General features: G+C 40.7%; 2 protein-coding genes across 7 annotated transcripts; one reads left to right on the top strand and one right to left on the bottom strand.

The window, feature by feature from the left end:
• Positions 1 to 238: 238 nt before the first annotated feature.
• LOC115633339 (protein retinal degeneration B) lies at positions 239 to 20512 on the bottom strand. Of its 5 annotated transcripts, none has more exons than XR_003996338.1 (14): positions 20211 to 20512; positions 11052 to 11310; positions 10842 to 10986; positions 10591 to 10782; positions 10125 to 10535; positions 9757 to 10058; positions 9414 to 9452; positions 9212 to 9314; positions 7962 to 9149; positions 7758 to 7895; positions 6693 to 7660; positions 6144 to 6316; positions 3307 to 4608; positions 239 to 3095 (listed from the first exon to the last, which is right to left on the bottom strand). XR_003996338.1 is itself a non-coding variant. In XM_030530771.1 (13 exons), the coding sequence occupies exons 2-13, from the start codon at positions 11127 to 11129 to the stop codon at positions 5413 to 5415; spliced, it is 3819 nt and encodes a 1272-aa protein (XP_030386631.1). In that variant the 5' UTR covers positions 11130 to 11310; positions 20211 to 20512; the 3' UTR covers positions 5153 to 5412. The 5 variants fall into 5 exon arrangements, 2 of the variants coding, with proteins under 2 accessions (XP_030386631.1, XP_030386632.1); XR_003996336.1 differs by having other exon boundaries at positions 3307 to 4075; XR_003996337.1 differs by having other exon boundaries at positions 3307 to 4075; positions 9212 to 9287.
• On the top strand, positions 18185 to 26406 carry LOC115633341 (developmental regulatory protein wetA). Of its 2 annotated transcripts, XM_030530773.1 has the most exons (3): positions 18185 to 18246; positions 23709 to 24441; positions 24508 to 26406. In XM_030530773.1, the coding sequence occupies exons 2-3, from the start codon at positions 24137 to 24139 to the stop codon at positions 25418 to 25420; spliced, it is 1218 nt and encodes a 405-aa protein (XP_030386633.1). In that variant the 5' UTR covers positions 18185 to 18246; positions 23709 to 24136; the 3' UTR covers positions 25421 to 26406. The 2 variants fall into 2 exon arrangements, with proteins under 2 accessions (XP_030386633.1, XP_030386634.1); XM_030530774.1 differs by lacking the exon at positions 18185 to 18246 and having other exon boundaries at positions 23625 to 24441.
• Positions 26407 to 26520: the final 114 nt, after the last annotated feature.

The raw sequence follows: 26520 nt of genomic DNA, 5'->3' as shown, positions 1-26520 counted from the left end.
CATATGTATGTACGTACATTGCCGTTTATTTTTGTAAATAGATTGACTTACTATGATTTGTACAATATTTTAACACATCTCTTTTTTTGCTTGTTTCTTTGTTTGTATGCATGCATGTACGTATGTATGTATGTATGTGTATCAATAAATATTTTTTTGCTCTAATTCAACAATTTGTTAATGCTGTTTTTGCAATGCCTATAATCTCTAACAATTTATTGATAGCTGAATGCTGGACTTTTGACCTTAATTACGCTATTTATGTATATGTAAATACATACATACATATGTACATAATTATTAAAGATTAGCGCGTATGTACATATGTATGTATGCATTTGTTTTTAATATCGCTCTTTAGTTGTTTATTTCGTTTTCACTGCCGCTAAACTTGCATATAGTAACTACGTACATGTTTACATACATACACATGTATGTACATATGTTTGTTTACGTACTTACATACGTACATATGCCACTATGTACACGTATGTATGTATTCTTCTGTAGCTGAAATGCCGGGCTAAATGGTGGGCTAAAATATCAATACGCTGCATTTCCTTTGTTGTTGAATTACTCATTTCATTGTTTATTTATTTAGTTTATGAGTTGTCAGTGAGTGTTTGAACAATTTTTATTAGCTAGTAGCTACATATCTATATACATGCACAACTTTGATATTTTGTTTTTGAATTACAAAAAGTAGAGAGAAGAGAATTCAAATCTAACAACTGCCACTCGCACTGTTCAGGAACCAATTATGCTAACTATATATGTATTTAAATCTTTCTAACCAAATATCTTCTTAACAAAATTGAGCGGATTTATCCACATGTGTACATACATATGTATGTATATATTTAAGACTATGAAAAGAATGTGTTCAAGCAGAAGCCAGAGAAAAATGGGTCCATATTTCTAAAATCTCTATAGAATCCTACAAGACAGGCAGCCAGCAGCTGACAAATTTGGAAATTCGTAAACATTTCTACATACACGTACATATAGTTGGCAGATCGATGCAAAGTATGTATGTATATTTATTACACACATATGAACGATGTATGTGGCTTAGAAGTGGAAAAAGCAGTGATCCACATGAAAGGCTTACGTAACACCCACCGAATATAACAATATGTTTACATATATTTGTTTAGTATAGGTTAGTTATTACTTCAAAAGAGGAACGTATGCACAGGGCAAGACTTTTCGGAACACCTCACTCGCCTAATATCAATATCAATAATTTCTCTTTGGAGGAGGTTCTTAACTTACAGTTTCTCTAGTTAATATATGTATGTACGTATGTATAAATATAATATGTATATATTTATATATGTATATATGCACGTTTGTATGTATGCCTATATTTAAATGTGTGTGTTGTGTGTTTTCTTTGTTTCTTCATTTTAAACTCTTCAATTTGCTTTTAGGATTTCTCAGTATAGCAAGTCTTAACTACAACACGAGTAGTAAACGAACGCAATCTTTAAATATTTAATTTAATTTTTTATGTGTATATAAATATTTATCTGCGGGTCCATTTTTTGTTTCTTTTTTCCTTTTGTACCGTTATTTATGTTATTTTGAAAGGGACATTTTATGTAGATTTCAGTTAACTGGCCTGGCGTAGAGACTTAATCCTCGTTTGCTTTTTGCTTAATTTGTAATGCATTTACTTCAGATTGTTCATGGAGGTACCAAAAAGTGCTTGAACTTCGCTATTTACTTAAAGATAGATAGTCTTCCCATGGGGAAAGTCTTTGTAGGATTGGATTGAGAATAATGAGAAGTTGTGGACGTGCCGTTGCAATGCCTAAGCAGCGTTTTATATAGTGCTGGAAACTGCGTGCCCAGGAACAGGTACCAAAGCATTTTCGAACACTGGCTATTTAAAATAATAGTTTAAGCTTAAGGCGTTAGAGGTCGCTCGGAAATGAGTTCTGTTCTTTGCTTCGCTAAATGTGGGTTACTTCTCTTTTTGGTTCTGTTGATCTGGGGCAATATATATATGTATGTATAAGACTAGCTTGTGCATATCTGAATAGTGTCTCTGTATTTTCATTTGACATTTCTGCTGCCACAATTTCGTGTATCACAAATGAGCCGCTCCTCAGGTCTGTTCTGGCTAGTTGATATTCATATTTTCGGTACTTTTGTTTCTCAGCACATAAATATATTCTCTTTTTTTGCATATTGATAGTTTAATACTCGTACTCGATTGCTGTCATCACCTTACACTAAATGCTACGATTTAACAAACAAAACTTGAATTTTATTACACGATGACAGATTCCAAAGGTAATAACGAATGTTTGCAGCGCTCTGTTCTCTTAATTGAACCCCAATATGCATGCATATAACAATTTGATTGGCCTATTATTATAGTTTGTTCTTTTTTCGTTTCATTTGTATCTTTAGTAGCGAAAGACTATCACATTTATAAAATTTTTTAGAGTTTTCTTTTTTGAATAATTTAGTTTCTTCATTGATGTCGTGAAGTTTGTTTTGTTAGGAAAAGTTTTGAACTTTATAATACTTATAAACGCACACACTGAAATAGAGCTCTAATTTATGTTTATGTTTCGGAAGCCGTTTAGGTTTTTTTAATTCCACTCGCTTCACTATTATGTTTAGTTTACGTTTTAATTTATTTATTCATTAAATTGGTTTCAGAAATGCATTTAATTTGCCTTTGATTTTGCAACGCATGCGCGGCACTCAGGTACAGTTGCGCATAAAGGATAAGATAATCACTTCAGTTCATCATTCGTTTCACAAATCAATGCAACGTTTTACCATCATTTTTTATGTTATACAGATATTAAGCTTGTTCTTTAGTTGTACCTTCTTTGTGGTTACACTTTTTATTGAACTTTGTTCGTTTTCATATGCTGAACGGTTTTAGATGTTTATGGTTTGTATATAGATAGAATTCTGTTAGACATTTTACGCTTTATATACTTTCTGTTTACATACATATATAGATATACACTTTTTTGTTTTTGTTTGTTTTGTTTTGTTTAGTTTTGTTTCTTTATGTGGTTTGGAAAACCATCAAACAACAGGAGGAAACAGTCTTTCTTTCCAGGTACCTGTGAAGCAGAAAATTGCAATATATGCTTTAATACATTATAATATATTTTACAAGTATATATTAGGTATTCAAATATGTTGGCACTTTTCTCATTTTTAGAGGGTGAATAGATTTCACCTCAGTGAGGTGTAGAATATATCTAAATCCGAATACCCAATGGATGTTCGTGAATTTTTGATTATACTAAGTATATCGTGATTTCTACTCACCGCGTGACACATTTGACTTTGCTTATATGTTGTACAAGTTTGTCTGTCTGTTTGTTTTTATTATTATATGTATATGTACATATATAGTTTTCTATATATCGCGCATAATATATTTGTATATACAGATGTAGTATGTGGCATCATCAATGCTGTTGATGTTGGACTGCACTAATGCTGATGCTGATCCACTCACTAGATATATGTAAATAGTTGGGGTTTTTATTTGGTTTGCATTTTTATATGTATGTGTGAGACGTTTGTGTATCATCTACATACATGTACATAACAGATACATTATATACTTATGTGGGTCTGCTTTATCTATATATCTATGCATGTACATATGAATATCGAACGGAACGGTTGCTGTTATAACGGAGATTCGCAGCACATGTTGATTCAACGCAACATATAGTAGAGTAGGTATATAGCATATACATACATAAGTATGTACTAATCATACATATGTACATACGTATGTTAGTATGTATGTGGTGTTTCATATGCATGTATAGTTGCTTTTGTTGCTGCAGCTTCCTTTTTCATTATTTTTATTCGCATTTTCATTTGATTCCTCCATTTGTCCATTATTTCCTTCTTTTGTTCATTTTTTGAGGGTTGGCTTGCACGCACTTCCACACAATTGTTCCATTTTGTTTTTCAGGAGATGAAAGACCCCGATCTCTTCTTATCTTTTTAGTGGTGGCTCAGATAGGTCTTACGCTTCAAATAGCCGCTGCGTATCGGAGATGACAGTCCCGTCTCATTGCTGCGCATGTCGATTGCAAGCGTGTGTAGATTAATGTGTGTGTGTGTGTAAGTGATTGATTGATTGAATGTGTGTGTGTGTTTAATGTTTTTTTGTTTGTTTATAGAAAAGTTCGGGTTTATGTTTAGAAAAAGAGAGACAGAGTTAAAGTTGAGACAGAGTTGATTTGAGAATTGAGTAATGAACTTTTTGTTGTAGAATAATCTCAATTGGTTTTTATGCACTAGTTTGGTTTTGGTTTTGCAGATTTGGTCGAACATACAACACCGATCAATAAAAATAATTTGCTAAAACGTAACGGCAATGCAGTAAATGAAAAAATTTAACTTAACAATAAACACCAATTCTTTGCGTCTATCTTTCTTCATATAAATACGAGTATCATTGCTCATAACGGCAACGCAGGCATCAAAGTGAGTGAGACGGCAATAGAGTGTGTGTGTGTGACTCGTGAGTATCGTGTGAGAGATTGTTGTTGTGAACAGTTTTTCAGCTTTTCTTTTTAAACTTAATTCGCCGTTTGTTCATGCAGCCTGCAGAGGAGGGAGTTTCAATGTAGAAGATGAGAGTTGTGCGGTGATTGTTTTCAGGGTGTGTGTGTGTGTACGAATGTGAGAGTGAGGGCGGCGTGTGTGGGAGAAAGCATTAAGCGTCGTTTCAAAAACGTTGCCGAAATAAAAAAAGGAAAAAAGATACAAAATAGAACATTAAAATCTAATTGCATAAATAACTAAACTTTACGTACTTCTCTATTTTAGTCGAAAGCATAAATAAATATCTAGCAGAGGTGCTCAGGCACCCCCTAATGAGGGACATACCAAAGATGCGTTGCTTTAGCTTCTTAATTGTGTTAACCAAAATAAAGAAGCTCACTCTCTCTTTTTCTCTCTAAGAGTGTAATTTCGAATAAACATATGTATACTATTATTGAGAGCTTGAATTCATTTCCCATTAATCAGTTTTAATTGAATGATATTTTCAAGAGAGCTCCCGAAAACTATAATTATTATTATCTCAATACAAGTATACTGGCTCGTTTATATAAAGCCCTAGGTCGATAAAAACGATAACGGTGCATACATTTCTATTAGTTTTATTGCATATATACTTAGTTATATATATAGATATATAGTTGTTGTTGTTGTTTTTGGCTTTGTTCGCAGTACATAATAATATCAATCAATACATTAATTATACGAATAATGAATTAAGGCGCTACAAATAAATAAAATAATACAATTTTTATGACTTACAAGCATAAAATGTTGCCAAATTAAATAGAAACTAAAACAGTGATAAGCCTTTTTTGGTAGACTCTGGGGGCGAAAGAAATACTCTCAGACCCATAGGATCTCGTCGCTGGTCAATTCTTTGCCCTCGGTCAGTAGGCCTAGGCTGCCAGGCGTGGACGGGGGCGTGTTAATCAAGTGCTGTTCGAAGGCGTTGCTGTGCGCAGAAAATTGGAGTTTGGTATTTTGAGTGCAAGGACTTACATACATCATAGAGAGGTACACATTATTTATGTAAGAGGACAGACAGACAGGGTTTAGAATTACGTGTACATTCAGATCATTAGGGAGTACAGAGTCACAGTCACAGACACCTGAAACCGGAAACCTGACACGACTGCGGCGCAACAAAACTAAATAGATTATAAAAAGTGATATCCAACGCCAACATATACAGGAGTATTACATAATTCGTCTATCGTCTACCACAGAATGGGGATGCATCGGGCAGACGACACAAACAGAAAACAAACACAAACAGAAACAGAAACTTAAGCGTCAACATAAACAGAAATGTGAACATAAGGAACAAACACCAGACGACGTTTATGTATGTATGTATATTCTATATACGCACTTATGTATGTATATATGCAAATATTTGCCTATTTACACTAACACATATGTATGTATGTTTGTTTGTTTGCTGGTTGGTTGGTACTTGTTAATAGGACGAGCGTGCGGGCGAGCACAAGGCCATAGATACACAACACACATAGACACAGATACATATAGATATGGACTAGACATTGACATGGACATGCAGTCGGATGACCTACCTTCGGCGCCTAGGATTGGCCGACTGGCCGGGCAAATTGAAGCACGTGCGTGGTATCACCATGCGAGCGTTCCCCTTGGCCGGCCGAGAGCCGCCCACGACCTGCAGACCGGCCAGGTGAGCGGCATAGCCCTCGCTTAGGACAGTGGCATTGGACTGCAGCTTCTTGCTGACCTGCAAATTATAATTTACGGTTAAATCTAGTTTCGAACTGCTTGCTTTGAGTGCAGCTATGGTCCGACTGGCAAACAATTTGCACGCACAATTATCCAACGAGCTATGAATAACAAATATGTGACTTCTATTAAAACCAATAAGCTTTTGATATTAGTTACCATATTTGTGTGCATATTATTTGCATGTGTGCCCAGACAATAGTCAGACAAGCAAACAAATTGTACACATTTCGATCGATTCACACAAGATTGTCATGAATATTAGAGAACACTAAAGATAACTATTCAGAGCGCATTTTTAAATGAACAAATATTTGTGTGCAAATTATTTGCACGTCTGACCGTAGCTTTAGAGTTGTTAGTCCTGCTCTCACCTTGCCCACAATGAAGATCTGCTCTGGCCGCATGCCCACATTAGTGTAGACGCTAATATCCTTGCTGCTGCCATAGGCAGCGGTAATTGAGATTCCATGATTCTGGACAAGATTGTTGAGATAAGCCGTTTTGTGGCCTAGCGGATCGGTGGAAAGGCCATCGGCAAAAGAGATTAGACCGTGTGGGAAGTTGTGCTGACTCAGCCAAGAGACGACGCGCTGTTGTTGCATATCGGGTCGGCCGGTTATATAGATGAGCAGATAGCCAAGTTCCTGCCAGTGACGGCAGACATCCACAGCGCCGGCACGCACCTTCGGATCACGACCGGTCACCGACATGGAGGCAGTAAACGAACCATCTATGCTGAACACCACACATTCTGTGAGTGGTGGCACAACGGCCATGTAACAATCGACCGAGGTGTGATCGCCACGCACCACCATCTTTACAGGATAGATGCCATAGCCCAGCGATAGATGATCGGGTATGCTGTAGCTGATGCGTCCATTCTTGTCTGTTACTTCGGTGCTAAGGAAAGTCCATTCGCCCGCCGGCGGATCCTTCATAATATGCACGTCCACCTTCTCGCCATGCAGCGTGATCATATCGAGGGGGCCATACATGAAGCGAGCATTAAGACGCTGTTCACGTCCCTCCTGTACGATCACATCGTTTGCACGATGATTGGCCGCTACATTCTTTAACTTGACCGAAGTTCGCTTCTTAATCCATTTCTCACGCGGCTGTCCCGGATGGAACGAGGCGGCGTCCTTGTCGTCGTTGGAGCCCACAAATGGTATGCCCTCGAATTTGCCAATTTGGCGCAATATGAAGGCGATAACATCGGGACTCTCCCAGTAGCTGGCATGAAACAGATGCGGCAGGGCATGGGCGGGAAAATTGCTCAGACCTTCGGGGCAATAGAGCGCATAGTCGAGTCGTTTGGTGCCCCACCACTTGCTTTGGACTATAAAGGAGAGGGAGAGAGAGAGAGAGATATTATTAACGAAGCTATGAAAGAATTGAAATCTAGGGAGTTGGAAAGGATATGACTAGCAACTTACGGGACTGTATAGTACTTAGCGACACATTCTCAATGAGGCCAGAGATTGTACTTTGCATGGATGCGTCCGAAAGGCGACGGCCAGCGAGCAGATTGTTGCCATCGTTGAAATGCTGCGGATGCGACTGTATGACCTCCACTGTAAGTCAAATAAATTACTCAGATGGATCCAATATAGGCAGATGGGATTGTGGGGTGGACTCACATAAATGCAGTGGCTGGCCATTGCCCAGCGGATATTTTGCATAGCGCGGCACATTGACCGGCGCCAAGATTGAGAACCGTGCACTGAGCAGCGGCTCCAGACGCGAAGCAATCGGATCGGTAGGATGGAACAGATTGTAAACCTGATGGCAGTTGGGACGAGCCAACGCCGCCTTTGCATCGTGCAGCTTACGCGCAGCCAACACCACCGAGAGCGGGGAGCCAAACATAAAGAAATCGCACACCTCAAAGTCCAACTTGATGGCCCGTGAATCGCTGGATGATGAAGAGCGACGGCGACGTGGTGATGGGGCCACCAATAGACGCTTCGCATCCAGATCTGAGTCAATGAAGCGTTCATCATCGTCAGCACGTGACGAGCGACTGTTGACATCACCGCCACCGCTGGCTGAGGAGCCGACACCGCCAGCGAAATGCGACTGACCACCACTACTGCCGGCCGTGGTGCCATTGGCCCGACATAGCGCCTCATAGGCCAGCAGCGAGCCCATGGAATCGCCAAGCATAACAATCTGGCCGGAGAAGCCGTGACCCTCCTCCGACTTAAGGAACTCATGGTACACAATATTGGCCGCCGCCACCGTCTTGTTCACCGTCTCCTGAAACTCGGGCGAGGCCACGGACAACAATGGTATGGCCCCAATGGGCACATCAGCAATATTGGGTATATCCGCCGAGGGCGATGCATCGAATGAATAGGGACTCAGACTGGACAGTATGCCCAAGGCGTCGGTGCATATGGAGGGGCATGGCACCATTTTGATGGTGACATGGGTTAACAGGCTGGGATAGTGCTGACGCATAACACCCTCAAAGGAGCCCCGAAAGGTGGTAACATCTGACTTTTTGGCGGTCAATTCGCTGGCAGCATCAAGCACGCTGCCTGCGTGCACGACTAGTACCAGAATTGTGGTGGGACAGGAGGGGGTACTTGGCGAGCCCGGCGGCGAGGAGTCGTGACTGCGATCAACGCTGGCCGAGGAGCGCAACTGACGCTTATTGCCACGCTCGGAGGCCACACGCATTAGGAAGTCCTGATTGAAAATGCTATCATCTTGTTTGGCGCGCCCACCACTGGAAGGGCCGCCATGCGGTGGTGGACTGTCATCCCCTTCGCCCAGTAGCTCCAGTGAGCTCCACTTGGCTAGAGAGTTCGTCTCGTTGGTGTCTAGAAGGAGAGGTTTAAGGACTTCAAACTCTCCAAGAAAGTTGTCGCTCTCTAACACTTACCCAGGCAATCAAAGAACTCCTCATCAGAATTGGACTTGGAGTCCACCTCAAGACGCTCCATTCGCCAATTGGCCACCTGCGAAAGCACAGCAAAGCAAAGTGTCTGTGAGTGTGTGGGTGTGAGGATGGATCCCAAATCGGAAACTGGATAATTCTGTCTACGTCTGGCGACCTACGCTATATGGGGGTGAACGGAACTTACATTTAGGCGCGGTGCATTCTTGGCATGCGGCTTTTTTTGCTGGGTGGTTCATGGTTCGTTCATTGGTCGGTGGTGGTGGTTGTTGTTGTTGGTTGGTGTGTGTCGAGTGTTTTAGTGGGTGTTGCAAAAGGAAATCAAACATTATTGTAAGACGCGAGAGAGTACGACAAGAACGTACAACAAAATTGAATAGCGAACATTTTTTCGCTCATTTCAAAAATTCACAGACAGGTAAACAACAAGAGTCCTACAGTGGACGACACATTTGACAGAACAGCTAACAGACAGACCGACACAAAGACAACAATAATACATATAAACACGATAAGTGAGCGAAGCTTACTTGCAGATCAAAACTGTGGGCCGAACCCACGGGCGAGTGGAGTGCACCCTTGGAGCCAAACTTGGCCTTGTTGGCCATTTGTATGCTCTGCGAACGGGAGCGCTGGGCATTGCTTTGGGCGCCCAACTCATCGCCATGTTCGTCTTCGTCTTCTTCCTCTTCGTCAGAGCTGCCTTCGGCACTGGGCGGCTGTTGGGTAACAATGGGTGGAACGGCCGCTGCCGATTTTTTACGCTCCGACATTGTCGTCGATGCTGGTGTCGCGGCAGCCGTACTTACATACGGTTCCGAGTTGCTGTCCGCTGTGGCAGAAGAGTCAGAAGAAATATTTAATGTGGACTCCCGTGAAGTCCAGCCAAAGGGCTTACCATCGCTTCCCTCCTCACCACTACCCATCTTTTTGGCCAACGCCAATTGGGTCTGACGCTCCAGCTCGCGTATATCTTCGATGGTCAGGCCATGCCATTCGTCCTGCCAGGCCCATGCTTGTCTATGGGCGCGCAACATCGTCTTGCGTAACGCCACATCGTGTATGAACTTCTCCAGTTTCGTTTGCATGCCCCAATACCGGAATTCAACACGACAGATTTTGTAGGCCGTCATCAGAGACATATTGCGGGCAGTCGGTTGCTTCTTGCCCTTGACCTCACGCCAATATTCCTCGATCCAATCATCGACCAGCGGGCCACGGCCTGTTTTATCGGAGACGAATAGTTTCGGATCCTCCTCCTTGACGTAGTCGCCGCCCCACAACTGATCCTTGACAATATCAATTACGTCTGTGAAACGCGAATGTTATGATTGGGCAGAGACTTATTTATTTGGTCGACTCACCCACAACACGATTGCGCAAATCACTGCCCGATAACTGGAACACATTATCCTGGTAGCCATTGTCTGGGTAGTAATAGGTCTCTATGTCTAGTGAGAATTTCTCCACAAAGGGGCAAGTGTAGCGTGTGCGTGTGTATGGATAGGCATTCCAGGCTTCCTCCTCCACAGTCAACGCACTCTTTGGCAACAGACCTGCATTGCATAGGGAAACGGATCGTATACCTCCTTATCATACCACTCAAGCTACATACTCTTTATCCAGCCTGGCAAATGGCTGCCCACATGATAAATCTTTTTTGTGTATTGTCCGTTGCCGCCGGGTCCATCCTTATATGGCTCGTTAATAATGATCTCGACGCCGCTGCCCTCGCCATGGCTCTCCTCACGGCTCTTTTTCTGTGTTAGTGATAAGTGTGCGTGATAAGAATTTATCTTCGCTCAAGTCCTTTCTTATCGCTTACCGCTATCATATACAACTGTGCTATTCGATACTCCTCTACGGTGAGCGGCAATGGAATGCGATACTCCTTGATCAACATTTTGAGTGCCCCAGAATATCCCAGAAAATCCCTTGGCTGCGTCTTTGGTGTCCTGGCTTCCTCGGCACGGCTCTTCTGTTGGTGCTGCTGCTGCTGCTCTCACTGATGCTTAGGCATTCATCGATTGCTGCTGGAGATCATGGCTATGGCGTCGCTGGCGTTCGCAACGCACGTCTATGACCTGCAATTAGAGACGAACGTGTTAATAGCTGCTAAAAAATTGCCAACGTCATTTAGGTTGCAAATTTTCCGAAAATATCGTGAGTCGGCTGAAAGCTAATACTTTGTATATACTTGTATACTATGACATGCATACATACAAGTATGTCTAATGAAGGCAATAAACAAATACAGGTTCTACGAATACGTTAATTGCATAAAGAATTTGTTTGAACACTTCTTTTATCAAAAGTAGTTGAGCACTTTATTGGAATCACACGCAGATTCCCACACACTGCCAACAGTTTGCTAAAAATAGAGCTTAGATATAGATGTACTATAAAGCTTCAATCTGGCTTTGTTGAAATTTGTCTCAACTTTCTGCCATATAAGCAACCTTGCTGAATGATTTGTTATATTTCAACCTGAAAGTATGCTTTGTTTTTTTTTGTTAATTTCACAACTTTATTAAAAGATAAATGCGCGCAATTGAAGAATTTAATTCGGACGGAAATACTGGGCCACCGAAACGCCTACAAAAATCCTCGCAAGGGGGCATTAATGGGGATTTTATTCAGAAACAACTGTACATAAATTGTACAACAAATTACTGCTTAATAACTTATACTTATGTAAGAGCTTCCACTAATACATACTTGTATTTAATCTCTTTTCAATGGGTACAGGTATAAAAAAAATGAATCCCATTACAATTAAGGACGAATCAAGAGCAATTAAGTTTAAAGAGACGATTTATTTCAAATTCCGTTGAGTTCACATATTAAGCATCATATTAGTAGTATCTTAATACTTCATCATAATAATACTACTACTACAATAATAATATTGAAATTGGTTTAGAAATTCAATTGATTGAAGACTTCAGCTTTATTCGATTTATTTCAAATTCCGTAGAGTTCGCATATTAAGAAAAATATTGGTATCTCAGCACTTCAGTTGGTTAAATAATAATTATATTAGAATTGGTTTAGAAATTCCAGTGATTGAAGGCTTTGGCTTGACTCGATTTATTTAAAATTCTGTAGAGGTATCATATTTGTAATCATTTTAGCATTTAAATACTTCAGCTGGTTAAGCAATAATTATATTAGAAAATGGAGAATGACTGCGAATTGGTTTAGAAATTGGAGTGATTTAAGCTTGATAGAGTTCGCATATTTAGGATAGTGGAGTTATCTAGAATGGTTCTCTCATATGAAATGACTTGAAACGCCTTTTCGATTTTGTGATTCATGATACTGCATATTTGTTAGCCACAATTGTGCTGACACCGCTGCTTCCGCTTTGGTCACCTGTTTTTTGTTGTCGCTTCCCTAGCTGGCCTGCTATGGCTTCCGTGTGATTCATGGCCCACACGACGCCACACCACACCACACCACACCATTTTGGAAAACGAGATTGAAATTGAAATATATATCCCCAATTGGCAGTGCGCTCAATGCAAACGTAAATCGGTATGTCATTTATTGATTCGTGCGTTCGGAGTCGATTTAATTTACTTAAGGGGCCTCTTGGCTGTCCTCCTGGCCTGGCCTGGCCTGCATGCTCGCTTTTGTCAATTAGACGACAGAGCAACAACAAAGGCCAACAAATGCAATCACTCAAAACGATACGGCTAGGGCGGGCTATCCAAGACCACAACAACAACAACCACAACGAAACAACGACGACGACGGACAACGGACAAGCGAGCGAGCGAGCGACCGACAACAACAACACCAACAACAATGATGGCAGCGCGAAACAACGGAACAAACGAAACGAATTTGGTTTATCGTGCATAATTTTTTGCTGTTACCTTGAACCGTTTTGCTAATTGGATTTATTGTTGACTGCTGACAACAATGCAACAACAACAAGAAAGACGATTAAAGACTGAGCATGAGAGTGCGAAGCGGCAGACGGGAACGGGAGCGGGAACGGAGGCGGGGCCGCGGGGAGAGAGCGAGTGGTAAGAGAGAGCCGGCGCGATTGTGGGTGGGCTGGTGATGGCGCTAACGCATATTTTTTTTATTTCTTAGGTTTATTAATATGACCTTTGCACACACAGACACCCACATACAAGTATGTACATACATACATATGTATAGTATATGTGTTTCTTAAGTACAGGCATGTGTATGTATCGATGAGTGTACTTTAGATTAAGTTTGTTCGCACAAATATTTTCTGTTTGATTGGCTGCTAAGAGGATTTATCGCGCTTTGAACGACCGTTTTGATCCTGGGAACGATCCTTTGGAAGCCCTTGAAGTTGTTGTATAAACATAAAACTATAATACACATATTTATAATTCTGCAATGAATGTAAAAGGCAGATGCTCCGTAGAAGCCCCAAATTCCCAGCATTCTTTAAAGGAATATACTGGCTTAAAATATTATCATTTGTAATTTTCTGGAGCAACATTAATTTCCGACTTGCATTTAAACATATTCAGAAATGTGAACAAAAGTAGAGGTGACAAAAAATATAAAATACAATTTGTAGCTCCGTAAAGCGAAATTTGTTTAGCTCCGTAGAATAATTTGTCGTATTACGTCCATTCATTTTGGCAGTTCTATATTTTATCTCGCAATCGAGATAAGCTGCCAGCTCTTTAAAGCAAATTTCAATGTCTTGTTCCAAGTTCAGTCGCATTACCTATCCTATTGATTTTCACCAGCTTAATATTACAGTTAGTGCCTATGTATAAGTATAAGAAAACAACTGTTGGATGATTATAAAAGAGTCTGTTTCCTAAAGAATAAGTACTAGGAGTTCTTTTCTGAGTTCAGAAACGCCGTCAGGTCTTTAATGTGAGAGCACTTAAATTTATGTTACGTATAATGTTGAATCAAAACCTTTTTATATCCTGTTCCCCGCAAAGGTTAAAAGCGTATAGTTTGGGGCTATTAGGTGCATCATAAGTATTCTTTATCTTTATATATTATTGATCAGTATGACAAGGTAAGTTGATTCAGAAATGGTCGCTTGTCTGTTTGTATGAAAGCAAGGATCTCAGAAAGTATCTGAGCTATAATACCCCAACTTTGTATCCAGATGCTCCTAAGTCTGAGAAGGGACAAGCAGATGTTGTTGTGGTTGCTGCTTTCGCTCAACTCTGTACTGCCTATACACAGATACGCACATCATTCTATTCTTGTTTTTAAATAACCTTTTATAAATAAACTCTATGTTTCTGGCGGAGGATGTCGCTAAGTTGTATAATCCGTTAGTAATTTTAGCACCTTTGTGTAAAAATAGCATTAAAGTATTACACGGTACGATTATAATAGAAATATAAATAGAATATCCCTTTTTGTATTGTTTTAAATATAGAAGTAAATGCGTATATACTCTATAGAGCTCTATTAATATTTTTAGCTATTTCTAACATCCTAGCCACCAAAGGGGCTGCTTCGAATGTTGCATCGGAACCTTTTCAAATAACATTTTGACGGTTGAACTTTATCTGGCATATCTATCGAACAATAATGCCAAGCTGTATAAACTGCACGCATCGGCCATTTGATAAATGTCGGTTGTATTGCCTAACGAGATAATGGTTGAAAGGGGGACTTGGGGCAAATGGTGCCCCTAATGTCAGCGGGTCACTGTCAATTCACCTGCGTGTGACACTTTAATCAGAACTACGCACACAAGCCCCACAAAGGTCAACTCGTGACTCGGGAGAGTTTCCGGCACCAACTCTGCCTATACAGTTTATAGCTATATATAGTACTATATACGAGTATGTAGCTGCTGTTGTTGTTTTTGCACTGATATGCGTGTAGGCGTATTTCAATTGTCGGCCGCGTCGGCGTGTCGTGTTAGCTTTTTTAATCTTATCATCTTTATCTTTGATAAATTACTTATGCGTCCGTCCGTCCGGTTGACGAAACCTGCTTCTATGCACATACTCGGCATTATATTATTTTTAAGTGTTTAGCTCTCGCCCTTTTATAGCCTTCGTCTGCCAAGGCATACAGATAGAGGCATGCTGGCCCCACTATACCATGGCGAGGGGCTTTGGAGTGTCGCGTGCTTGGCAAAATTGTTCGTAGAACCGAGACAAAGACGGATATAGATAAGTAGGATAGCCGACAGTCGAGTGAACTTATGTAATTAATGGCATTCAAAGCAGCCAACAACGTCGCTTTGAGCTCCTCTGCACGTCTACCACTCCACCACCCCACCACACCTCCCCTAAACCATACACATATGTGTATGTATGTATACGCACTTGCCTGTGGGTGTAAATACGAGCATGTGTACAATTGTGTATGTGCCGCATAATAAGCAACAGCCAGAGCAGAAATCAATAATTATTGAGGACAGAGCAGTGGAATGAAGAAAAAAATTGACAAGCTGCCACAAGTGCCACACACGAGTCGGGGCACTAAAGCAGGCCTCAGTGTGTGTATATTTATGGGCATTAGTGTGGTATGCATGCATAGGTAGTATGCCATGCATATCCACATAAGCCACAAACATAATTACGTTTTTGACACAAATTTCAGTTAAGTAAGCCAGCCAGCCAGGCAAGCAAGCAGAGGCAGGCAGAGTGATTCAAAGGCCATTGAAACGTCCGGGCTAAGGTTGCTGACAGGATTTGTGTCGCACAAATTATGAGTAGATGAGTAGCACTTGTGCGAGGATACACACATGCATAAATATGCATACAAGTATATGGGTTTAATTTTCGAGTAACTGTGTTCTTCTATGTAGATACATACGAGTATGTTCCCGATTGCGAATTTTAATTGGGTTGAAAAGCTTTCGGATATAGAAACGCTTACAAATCGCACATACCCACAATTTAATCGAATATGGAAAAGGCGACACGTTTTCTCTTAATCCAACGCCTTTTATTCATGGATATACTGTTATACCTAAACAAAAAACAATTAGTTTATCTGTTTATAAAAATGTTAGGTATTGATAACAATCCGTCAGATGAATGATAATAGATAAGTTCTAATTTATTATAATGATGGCAATAATATTTGCAGTTGTTTGTTGGCATACTCGAAAATGTAATTGTTTTAAGTTCCAGTTCCCATTTCCGAATTGAATTGTGCGGAATCGAAATTACTAAAAATTCAAAAGTAAATAGCGGAATCGAAATTACTAAAAGTTTAAAAGTGTTCCTTAAAACACTTAGTAGTGGAATAGCAGATGAAAGTAAAAACTTTTCAAACGACATACATAACTCAATAGTCTTTCGGAGTTTCACACCTTGTCCTAGATTTCACCTTTTGCTAACATTGTCATCATCTACAAAAGTCTTTACACCAGAGTTCCCGCTTCCAGATTTGATCGATTTGTGCGTTGGAATCGATATTGCTAAAAGTTTCTCTATTTACATTTGAGCACTTGAATAGATTGCTTGACCCCGTGTCTCTTCAGCTGCGCTATTAGCGAGATCGAAGATTATTTTCATCCAATATGGAACTATCGAAATTTCGCTTTCTATTTATAATGTTCATCTTAAAATCATGACGATTTAACTTGACCGATTAATCTTAGTAACTGATTAAGCATTTGTGATATATGTAAGTCGGTTGATATTGAAATTGCGTACGATATTATAATTCCCCTTTTCGATGTCTATATTAGCCCAAAAGCGTCGCATTATCTTCCTCACTTAAACCCCCTTGGCTTACACAAACACTTTCAAATTTCAAAACAATTACTAGTAAAATCTATGTGTGATCAGCTTTTTCCCGTACTACACTAAGGGTCTTGAGCGTTTCGTAGGCAGTTTCTTAAATCTTCTTCTTTATGTTCTGGAAGCAATGATTCGACTATTGCTAATTTATTCGCCAACTTACTCTTTCCACTGCTTTCAATGGCAATACGTTTAATATGATTTATTGTCTTCTTCTTACATATGCGCACATACATATGTACATACGTATAATAGGTATGCACATACATACATAGCTAAGTAGTATATGGGTCGTCAATTAGTCAGCGTAATCGATGTTCGCGTGCCCATTATTCTGTCATTCAACTGACTGACTGACAGACACCTCCCGCCCCTCGCTACTTAACGAGAGCAACAAAGCAGCAAACCAATAACAATAACCCCAATAGGTAACCTCCAGCCCCAGTAACAGCCCACTGTGCAAAGTGCACATCAGCAACAACCAGCCCAACAACAATGTGGCGTTGACGTTTTTAATTTTGTCTCTTTTTATGATAGACAGGCACTGTATAAAACCTTTATTGAATGTGGTTATGCGAGCGGCAAACTTTGCATAGCTCGCAGCTACAACAACAACAACAGCAACTAGAAGAAGAAGAACCGCCATGAAATGCACTTGTATAATGCGATTATAAAGCAAATAAAAGAAAAAGCACGCAAATGAAAAAGCTGGAGAGAGGGGGCGAGAGAGAGGCAGACAGGTGGGGAGGAGGCGCATAACGGACAATTTGCAGAAAAAAAACACAAAAGAATGTTACAGTCGAGCAAGCCCTACAGTGAAATACTCTAACAATGCAATGAGTAGAAGTTTCGCTTATAGCTGTTCTTAGAATTTACTACAGCGCATGCAATTTAAAGTAGAGATAGAGAATTACGTAAGATGCGAGATGTTTCCTTCCGCCTGTTGCATATTTTACACAAACTTTATTATTACCGGGAATTAAAATGAGTAGCACGTTAAAGTCGCGCGAGTTCGACTCTTGTATACCTTGGATCAGAGATACATAAGTCAGTAGTCTTTTAATTTAATCCGACTTGTTAGCGTCTCCGAAATCAATTTGGCTCAGTATTTTGTGTATTTTTTCCAATTTATTTCAATACTATTGAATGAAGAAATTGTGCCTAGAACATAGGAAATAGAATTCCTTTCGAAGTCGATTACATATCTGGCTAAAAAATTTTTTTGGAGTTGAGTTGTAAATCTGTCAAAATCTGGTATTGAGATCGAAATGGCACGAAATATCGGAGGTATGTATATAGTAATAGAGGTCTTTAGCGAAGGGGGAGTGAAAGGGTGCATCGAAAATATGACGTTAACTCGTCTTAGAAGAACCTGCATACAAAGTTTCTTATGCTATTCTTTTTACTATTATGGGGTCTGCCACGCCTCCTTCGATTTTACAATACACTTTCACCCTTCGGGTGTAGGGCATAAAAAGCAATTTACAACCTGAACTGAACTGCAGGAGCGGGAGCGGCTGCGACGTCAGCGCATGTCATTTTGCTGGACAGCAACGACGGCAAAACCAACAACAACAACATCTATAAAACAGCTGGCACTTTGGTTTGTTTGCTTGATGAATAAATTGGAACGGTAATTGGCAAAACGCAAATGGTTATAAATGCTGCTGCCGACGTCAATGTGAAAAGTGCTGTGAGGCAGGCATTCGAGTGGAAACAAATGAAAATATTGTCTCGACTCGACTCGCTTCGCGTCGCCGCCCAGCAGCTGCGTGGAGAAAGAGAAAAGAAGGTTCTGGTGAGGGTAAGGGGAGGTGGAGAAGAGGTAGTCAGAGAATCACTGAGAAGGGCCGTAAACGGACAGAGCTCTCGTGTGCTCTCTGGCACAGGCACACCTGTGGAACGCGTTATGTTTATTAATAATTTATAAATGTATGTATGAGATGGCAGCATGTGTGAAACAAAACAACAACAAAAGAGGCAAAGCAGCTGGCCGGTCCATCTGCACACCCAAACACCATATGTACACAAACGCGCATAACATACATACATATATACATATGTACATACATCAATATGGACATCGGACTAAAAGCTTGAGAGCTAATGGCCTCCGCGCAATTCACAATAATTACAAATGCTAACAACAACAACAACACAAACAGCAACAATAAAACGTGTTAAAAATCAGCGCTATTCACTCACATAACACAAGTGTACGTACATACATATGTAATAGCGTTTCAATGTTACACCTGGGGGCCACAGCGAATCTTTTTAACTGTATTTTGGGCTTTAATCCGCGCACGAACAACAGCAACACCAAAGCGCCAAATCAAGTACGCTCTCAAACACGCAACCATGTTTGTGTATGTGTGTGGTCTAGGCTGGTGGTCGGTCATCCGGACGAAGACAAAAAAATGAGTAAGACTTTAAGTCGCGCCAGTCCGACTCTCGCATACCCTAGACCCGCCCGTCTCTTTCTCCGACACAGCCTGTCAGCAGATATAGTACATATATTTTTTCACTGGCAATCAGTCACAAAATAGCTTTATGATCTAGCGAGCCAATTTAAGATTATGGCGGAACATTAAAATAATCACAATATTCCTCTGGCGGAGCAGTTTTAAAAACTATGTTTCTAAATATATCTTTAAAGTTATTCTGCTCTGCTATTTCCACCGATCGGCCTTATGGCTGCGTCATAAACAGTTGGGACTATTTTATGATTGACAATAAAATGGCCCAGACCCAGAGATAGGAGAAGCGTCTACACGCCGAGTTTGGTTTAAAAGTTCTCGCTGACATACGGACGGAGGCACCTGTCTACAACATGTGTTCTGCCACGCCTCCTTCTGTCACATATGTATGTAAGTACATTTGGCGCTAAGACGTTCTAGTAAGTCTCTTTAACCCTTCGGGTACAGAGTATAACAAAATTTAGAAGCTGTTTAGCCGTGACTATAAAAAACGACGTCGACGTCAGCGTCGACGCTGCAGCCCAAAAATTCTTATCAGCACGCACACATACATATCCACACTAATGCATAAACCTTCCGTTTGTTGTTGTGGTTGTTGTTTTATAAAAACCTTGGGAGCATCAGCGCAGTCTACGCATTTACGCACACACACACACACACATGCCCACACACGCATACATAGACACTCTTCCATTATCCTTACTAATTTGCGCAGCTCGAGTTTTTCGCTGGGGGAAGAAGATGAACACAGCAACAATTTTTTAAACTCACATTTTGTTCAATAGCCAGAGCTTGGGCCGAATGCTGTTGTTTTTTGTTTTGTTTATTACACACACACACATACATATATGTACATACATAGGCAGACGCTGCACGCACAATTAAAAAAATTAACTAAGTGAAACGCTTCATTCACGGCTGCTTATTGTTAGCCCGCTATTCCTCCTTAATTTTGAGATTTATATCTCAAATTTTTCGTGTGAAGAATGTTATTTTATTATTTCTTCTGCTTGCTAGTTTTTTTTTGCAATCGCAGAGCAAAACACTAGACTTTGGCGCAAGCGAGCGACGCTGCGACCCTATCGCGGCCAATTTTTATACAAAACTGAACGAAATGAAACGACGCCACAAGCTGGCGTCGCTGCCGTTCCCGACGCAACACCAACAGCCCGAGGCGCCAAACAGCGACAGCTCACAGAGAGACAAACAGGGAGAGAGAACGATAAAAGCTCTCAGATTGGGCAGCGATGTAGTTTGTGCAACAGGAAAGGGGATTCATTGTTGTTTGCAAAAACAGACATTCCTAGCTTAAAATTAAATTTTAATTTTTTTAAATATAACAAACCTGTATAAAAACGACAGGTAAATTTGTTTAAATTAATTAAACATTTAAGCACATAGCAAATTTATAATAAAGGTGGAAGCAAAGTGGAAAATAATAAATATACCCTATATTAGTAACAAGGAGTATAGATATAAATGGTCTAAATCAGCTTGATGAGAGTACGATATTTATTCCAAGGCAACACGAGGTTATTTTATTTGTTTTTGTTTTCAATCAGTACTGCAAACTCCAAAGCTACATAAGCCGAACTTTACACACGGAATAATGCTCTGATTTTGTTTCATTAGAATCTGTCAATTCTAAGAAACACTTTCACTCCATTACTACAAGTATGCCCACAAACTGCAGGAGGGGGGTTCGCTCTTTTTGTTCTTATTGCTGCTGCTACTCGGCGACCTATACAGGGTATTTCACTGACGGCTTGCTCGACTGTAGCATTCTCTCTTGTCTAAGTTTTAAGATGTGGAAGCACAAAATAATGAATAATTACATACATACTATGTACATATAGTCGACGGACACTATACCTAAATCATGTATAAATACATCTCAAGGTTAATGGACATACATACATTAAATAAACAAAAAACAAACAAGAATTTATATTTTCGACCTTTTTATGGCACTTGTACGCTATAGTAACCCCATTTTAGTTAGCTTTTGGTCTATATAATAATTTGAGCTTTGATATAATGGTGAAAATCCAAATAAAATATTTATTATAATTTTTTATAGCCTGTACCCAAAGGGTGAAAGGCTATACCAGTTTTGTGCGAATGTATGTAACAGGGAGAAGGAGGCGTGACAGACGCCACAAAGTAAATATATTCTGGATCAGGGTGACAAGCTACGGACATGGCTATATCGACTCATAGCCATGTCCGTCTGTATGAGCGCAAGGATCTCAGAAGATACAAGAGCTGGAATGACCAAACTTGGTATCCAGGTTCCCCTGAGCTCTAGGCAAGTCAAGTTTGTTTTTTTATTTTGATACACCCCCACTCCCCCGCAATTCGTGTTTTTTTCATAACTTCCGTAATTCTTGGAATTTTGAAATCAATTTTGGTAGTTACATCCAGTTAGTGCTTATGTGTCCGTGTGCAATTTTTTTTTGTTTTTTTTTTATTCTTTTTTTTTTCTTTTTGTGGAGAGTACAGGCTATTTTACTGTCGGGCTTGCTCGACTGTAGCGTTCTCTCTTGTTTCATATAAAATGTGACAAACATGGAAATGAGCTTTGACATGCCTTAGTACTTATGTGAGGTTTATTACGATTATGCCCCCTAACGCCGCCTCTGTGTAACGTGAGAGCAAATGGGGTCCTATGCTCCTGACTCCATCTACTGCTGATGCTGTTGATGCTGATTGACGTAAAGGCCGTCACTGTGGACCATCAGGCAGGAGGCTCAGACAGAGCCATCTGCCTAGAAGTGAGTGCAGCGTTTATGCAAAACGTAAGTGGCACACGAGAAAAAAATTAAAATAAACCGAATTATACCGATGTCGCCAAATCACTGGAGCGAAACTAAAAGCTTATTAAAATGTTAACCAAGCTAACTAGAATGGGGGAGGGATGCTTTCCCGCCATTTACCCACAAGTTTTTGCCTTTGAGTGTTCATGAACTATATACATACATATGTACAAGTATGTATGTATATATGTATGTATGTATGTATGTAACAGCAACAAAATTAAACATTGAGTTTGTTTAGTTTTGCAGTTCGTTGTTAGTTTTTGTTGTAAAGAGGCAGGAGAGGATGTTATCGGTATCCGCCAGAGTAAAGGTAAAGGAAGCAGTAGGAGCCTAAGTTCAACTTTGACATTTACAGAAGGCGAACGAATAGCGCGCATGCTCCACTCCAATTGAAATTGTATTGTGAGAGCGGATGGGAAGGGAGGAGAGGGGAGGGGGTGCGAGCGAACATCAACAGTAGCAGCAGAAACGACGCCAATCAAACTCGCAACAACAAGTCCATTATAAACACTTTTACTTTTCTTTAGCACTCAACACACACACAATGACAAAAATACACCGAAAATAGTGCGCAAAACATGAGAAAAATGAAAACAAACACATTTATTTACTTTTGCTGGCATCTAACTCTGTGTTATTGTTTTCTTCTTGTTGTATATTTCCTATCAGCCGAGTGGTGGAAATTCACGTTGCCAAAAGCTCGACACAAGAATCAACAAACACCTTTGTATGTACATACATATGTTACAACTGCACCTGCGGATTTACGTTTGTGCAGCTTGACAACTTACGTTCAACTAAATGAATTGAAACTGAACTGTTACCTTTGCACTTGGACATGCTTACGCACACAGATGCAGACGTACATACATATGTATGTATGTACACACAGATACACGCGTTCAGATTTGTTACGATCGACCTTGCCCCACTAAGGCAGTCAGAGTGTGATGCAGGCTGTCAAAATATGCGCGTTTTTGTGCAATTAATTGCAATTTCACTATCAAACGAATAATTAATTTTGCGAACCACATTTTAAAATCTACAAAAGTTGAATTGAAATTCGCGCCGATTAGAATGTAGCGAGCTATCATCATACGCACTCGCAACGATAAGAACAGCGAGGCCACATGAAGGCAAGTATAGTATTTTTCGGCACTGCATTTGATTATATTTTCTATAAAGTAGCGCTGGGTTTCAGTCCAAATGCAAAAAAGATTGCGAAACTTGTAAGCAAGTTTTTTTGTGCAATAAATTGGAGTGTAAAATCAGCTGATTGCTCAATTAAAACTGACAAATGCCGATTTGAAATTTGCGTCGATTAGAGTGTGGCGAGCTATGATGATATCGATACGCATTTAAATCGATAAGTGTAACAATGCCCTACAAAGGCAATTCTGGTATTTTTTCTTCTTACCATAACACTGAATTTCACCGCTTTCTTTCTAAGCGGTCACACTAGGGGGAAAGTAAGAAGAAGACCACCTATATTTCTATGGTGCTTTAGACATATTTGGGAAAACGTAAATAATACATATGAAAAGCCGATTTTAGTTAATTGACATCCCCATTCCGCACTACAACAAGTCCGGTGCTTGGGCATAAATAAAAACGCACCAACGTCGAACCGGAGTGAAAGCGTATCAGTGAAAAACGAATATCGAGAAGCAGGAAAAAACACCGAAACTGAAACGGAATAAGCGAATAGAGATAAGAAACAAAATACAAAACTCGCAGTCAGCGGAAGCGGCGACAGCAGCTCTCATTGTTCCATTAAATGGATTAGAGGGTATCGGTCGTTCAGAGCGGGCTTATAGCAAATAGCGACAACGACGACGACGTGGACTGAACGAAGATTAGGAGAGACAGTTATCAGTCATGTCATCGGCGGTGAACATACAAATCGTGTCAATGCCCAATCTGGCCAAGATCGAGAGCTTCTTCAAGGATGTTAGTTACAGGGAGACTATCGAATATAGCGCCAATTTCAACACTCGGCTCTGCATTGAGCGACGGCTCCGACTTCCGTTTCTCGATCCCCAAACAGGTGTAGCCCAAAGCCACTCACAGTTGTTCATGGATAAGCGACAACGAATGCCGGGCTTTCGTCAGGGCCAAATCTACACTTATCCCGCGGCGCGTTGGCGCAAGAGTCGTCGACAGTACTTGACTAAAATGTACAGGTGAGCTTTTCTTGGTTACGTGGTCGTAATATAGAAATCCCAATTGACATATCGAATCAATCGCAGCAGGTTTCCCGAGCGCCCCTTTCAGGCGCTTCGTAAGGAGCACGAGGCTCTGGTAGCCAGTGGCATAGGCGGCAGCAATTTGGGGCTGCCCATGGCCAGTAATACAACGGCCATAGGCCACAGCATGCTTACTGGTGGAGGGACTGCATCGCCTGTGGTGCTGCACAATGATGCGACACATGACTTCAATGGCGCCTTCTCATTGGAAGAGTCCTCGTCCTTGGGCGCTGCTGGTGGTGATACATCAGATAGCAAAGATAGTCAATTGCAAACTCAACAGCAACAACAACAGCAGCAACCACACCAGCAGCAACAACAACCACACCAGTCTAAGGATGAACTGCCTAAGGAATGGTTTTATGATGATATGGACATGAACGATGTGGACTCGCTGGAGGATCCGAAATCGCCAGCGGACGATGAATACGACTATGATCCGCGTTACGGCAATAAGAAACGACGCAAGCGTCGACCGGGCAAGAGAGCGACAACCCTAACAGGCGGTGACTCCTGCGGTGGCTCCAGCAGCACTAGTGGGCGACGTCGGAGCGGAGTTCCACGCACACGAGTGACCACCACCGATGCAGCGCTCGATGCCTCACTGGAGGCCATCGAATCCGGTGACATAACGGGCACGCCGACCTCGAGTGGGGGTCGACGCTCGCGCGGCGCTGGAACTCGTGGTCGACGGCGGGCCAAAGGCGCTTCAAGTTCCTGCGTGGCTGGTGGAATTGGCGGCAGTGGCGGTGGCAGCGGTAGTGGTGGCGGGACAACGACTGCCACATGTGGACCGCACAGTCCCGGACTTGTTAATGAACCGCCCTCCTTTGAGAGTGCTGCCGCAGCAGTGGGGGTCAATGTGGGCGTCGAGGATGGCAATGCGCATCTGCGTAATTATCGGAAATATCTGTAACGCAAGGCGATGGCAACGGCTGCAAAGGAACGTCGTGTACTTCAGATGTAGATGAATATTTCCGCACAGAACATAAATGGCGGATAGTGAAGATGATGAATGGATGACGCAGGCGGCGGCGCCTTTTTTTATTATCACCTACTTTCACTCGACACGTAAATGTTAGTTACATTGTTTCAATGGTGATTTTCTTTGGCAAAACGTAATCTTAGTTAGTTAGTGATTAAGACTTAGTTTATTTGTTCCTTAACTGCGCAGGAACGCGCTAGAAAAAGGCTACAACGAAAGCTCTCACAACAATCCCATACAACCAAACCAGAACCATCCCATAATGTTGTTGATTGATAAATTTGGAAACGAATTACCTTAAACTTTTGATTTCAATTTAAATACCCCAACGAATGATCAAAAATTTGATGAATATCCTGAACATTGTCAACTTCAACAATCCCACACATATTTTGGCCTCAAATTCTATTGAGAATTTGTTTGCCATGCTACGCAAACGTAAAACAGAGTTCTCTAATTGTATGTTCCCGATCCCATAGCCAATTGATTGTTGATAAAAAATATTATAATGCTGAATGTATTTCTTTATATACATATAAGAGTGTGTGTGCGTGCGTGCGTGTGCCTGAGAGAGTGCCTGATTTGATGAGTGTCTGAAATATGCAATACATTGATTTAACTTTCTACTTAAATCAAATAAAACAGGAAGGCCCATCGCCCATTTCTGCTGATTTGGAGTCAATCGGAAATCTCTACGATAACACAAAAATACACAAAATGTACAGAATTGCATCTGTTATCTGTTTTGTTTCGAATTATCCCTACACTTGTACTCTGTTTGGCTCCAGGCAGCAGATTTTGACTGGCGTGTAATAATTTCAACAATATCAACTTTTGTTCGAGCAAACTGTGTAAATTTTTTGAAATCAAATCAAAGACAAACACAATTTAGATAAAAACGTCGTTTATATCTTATACTTAGTCTGGCAATTTTACTTTGGTAAGGTTTATGTTTAAGGGTCGAAACACTTATGAGGCTACTAGTTTTTCTTTTTCTATCTTTTTTTTTGAAAAAGCAGCAGAGTATCCAT

Source organism: Scaptodrosophila lebanonensis, unplaced genomic scaffold (assembly GCF_003285725.1).
Source record: "Scaptodrosophila lebanonensis strain 11010-0011.00,11010-0021.00 unplaced genomic scaffold, SlebRS2 tig00001418-arrow-arrow-pilon, whole genome shotgun sequence".
NCBI classification, from domain to species: Eukaryota; Metazoa; Arthropoda; class Insecta; order Diptera; family Drosophilidae; genus Scaptodrosophila; species Scaptodrosophila lebanonensis.
This window is presented reverse-complemented; position numbering and strand designations above follow the sequence as displayed.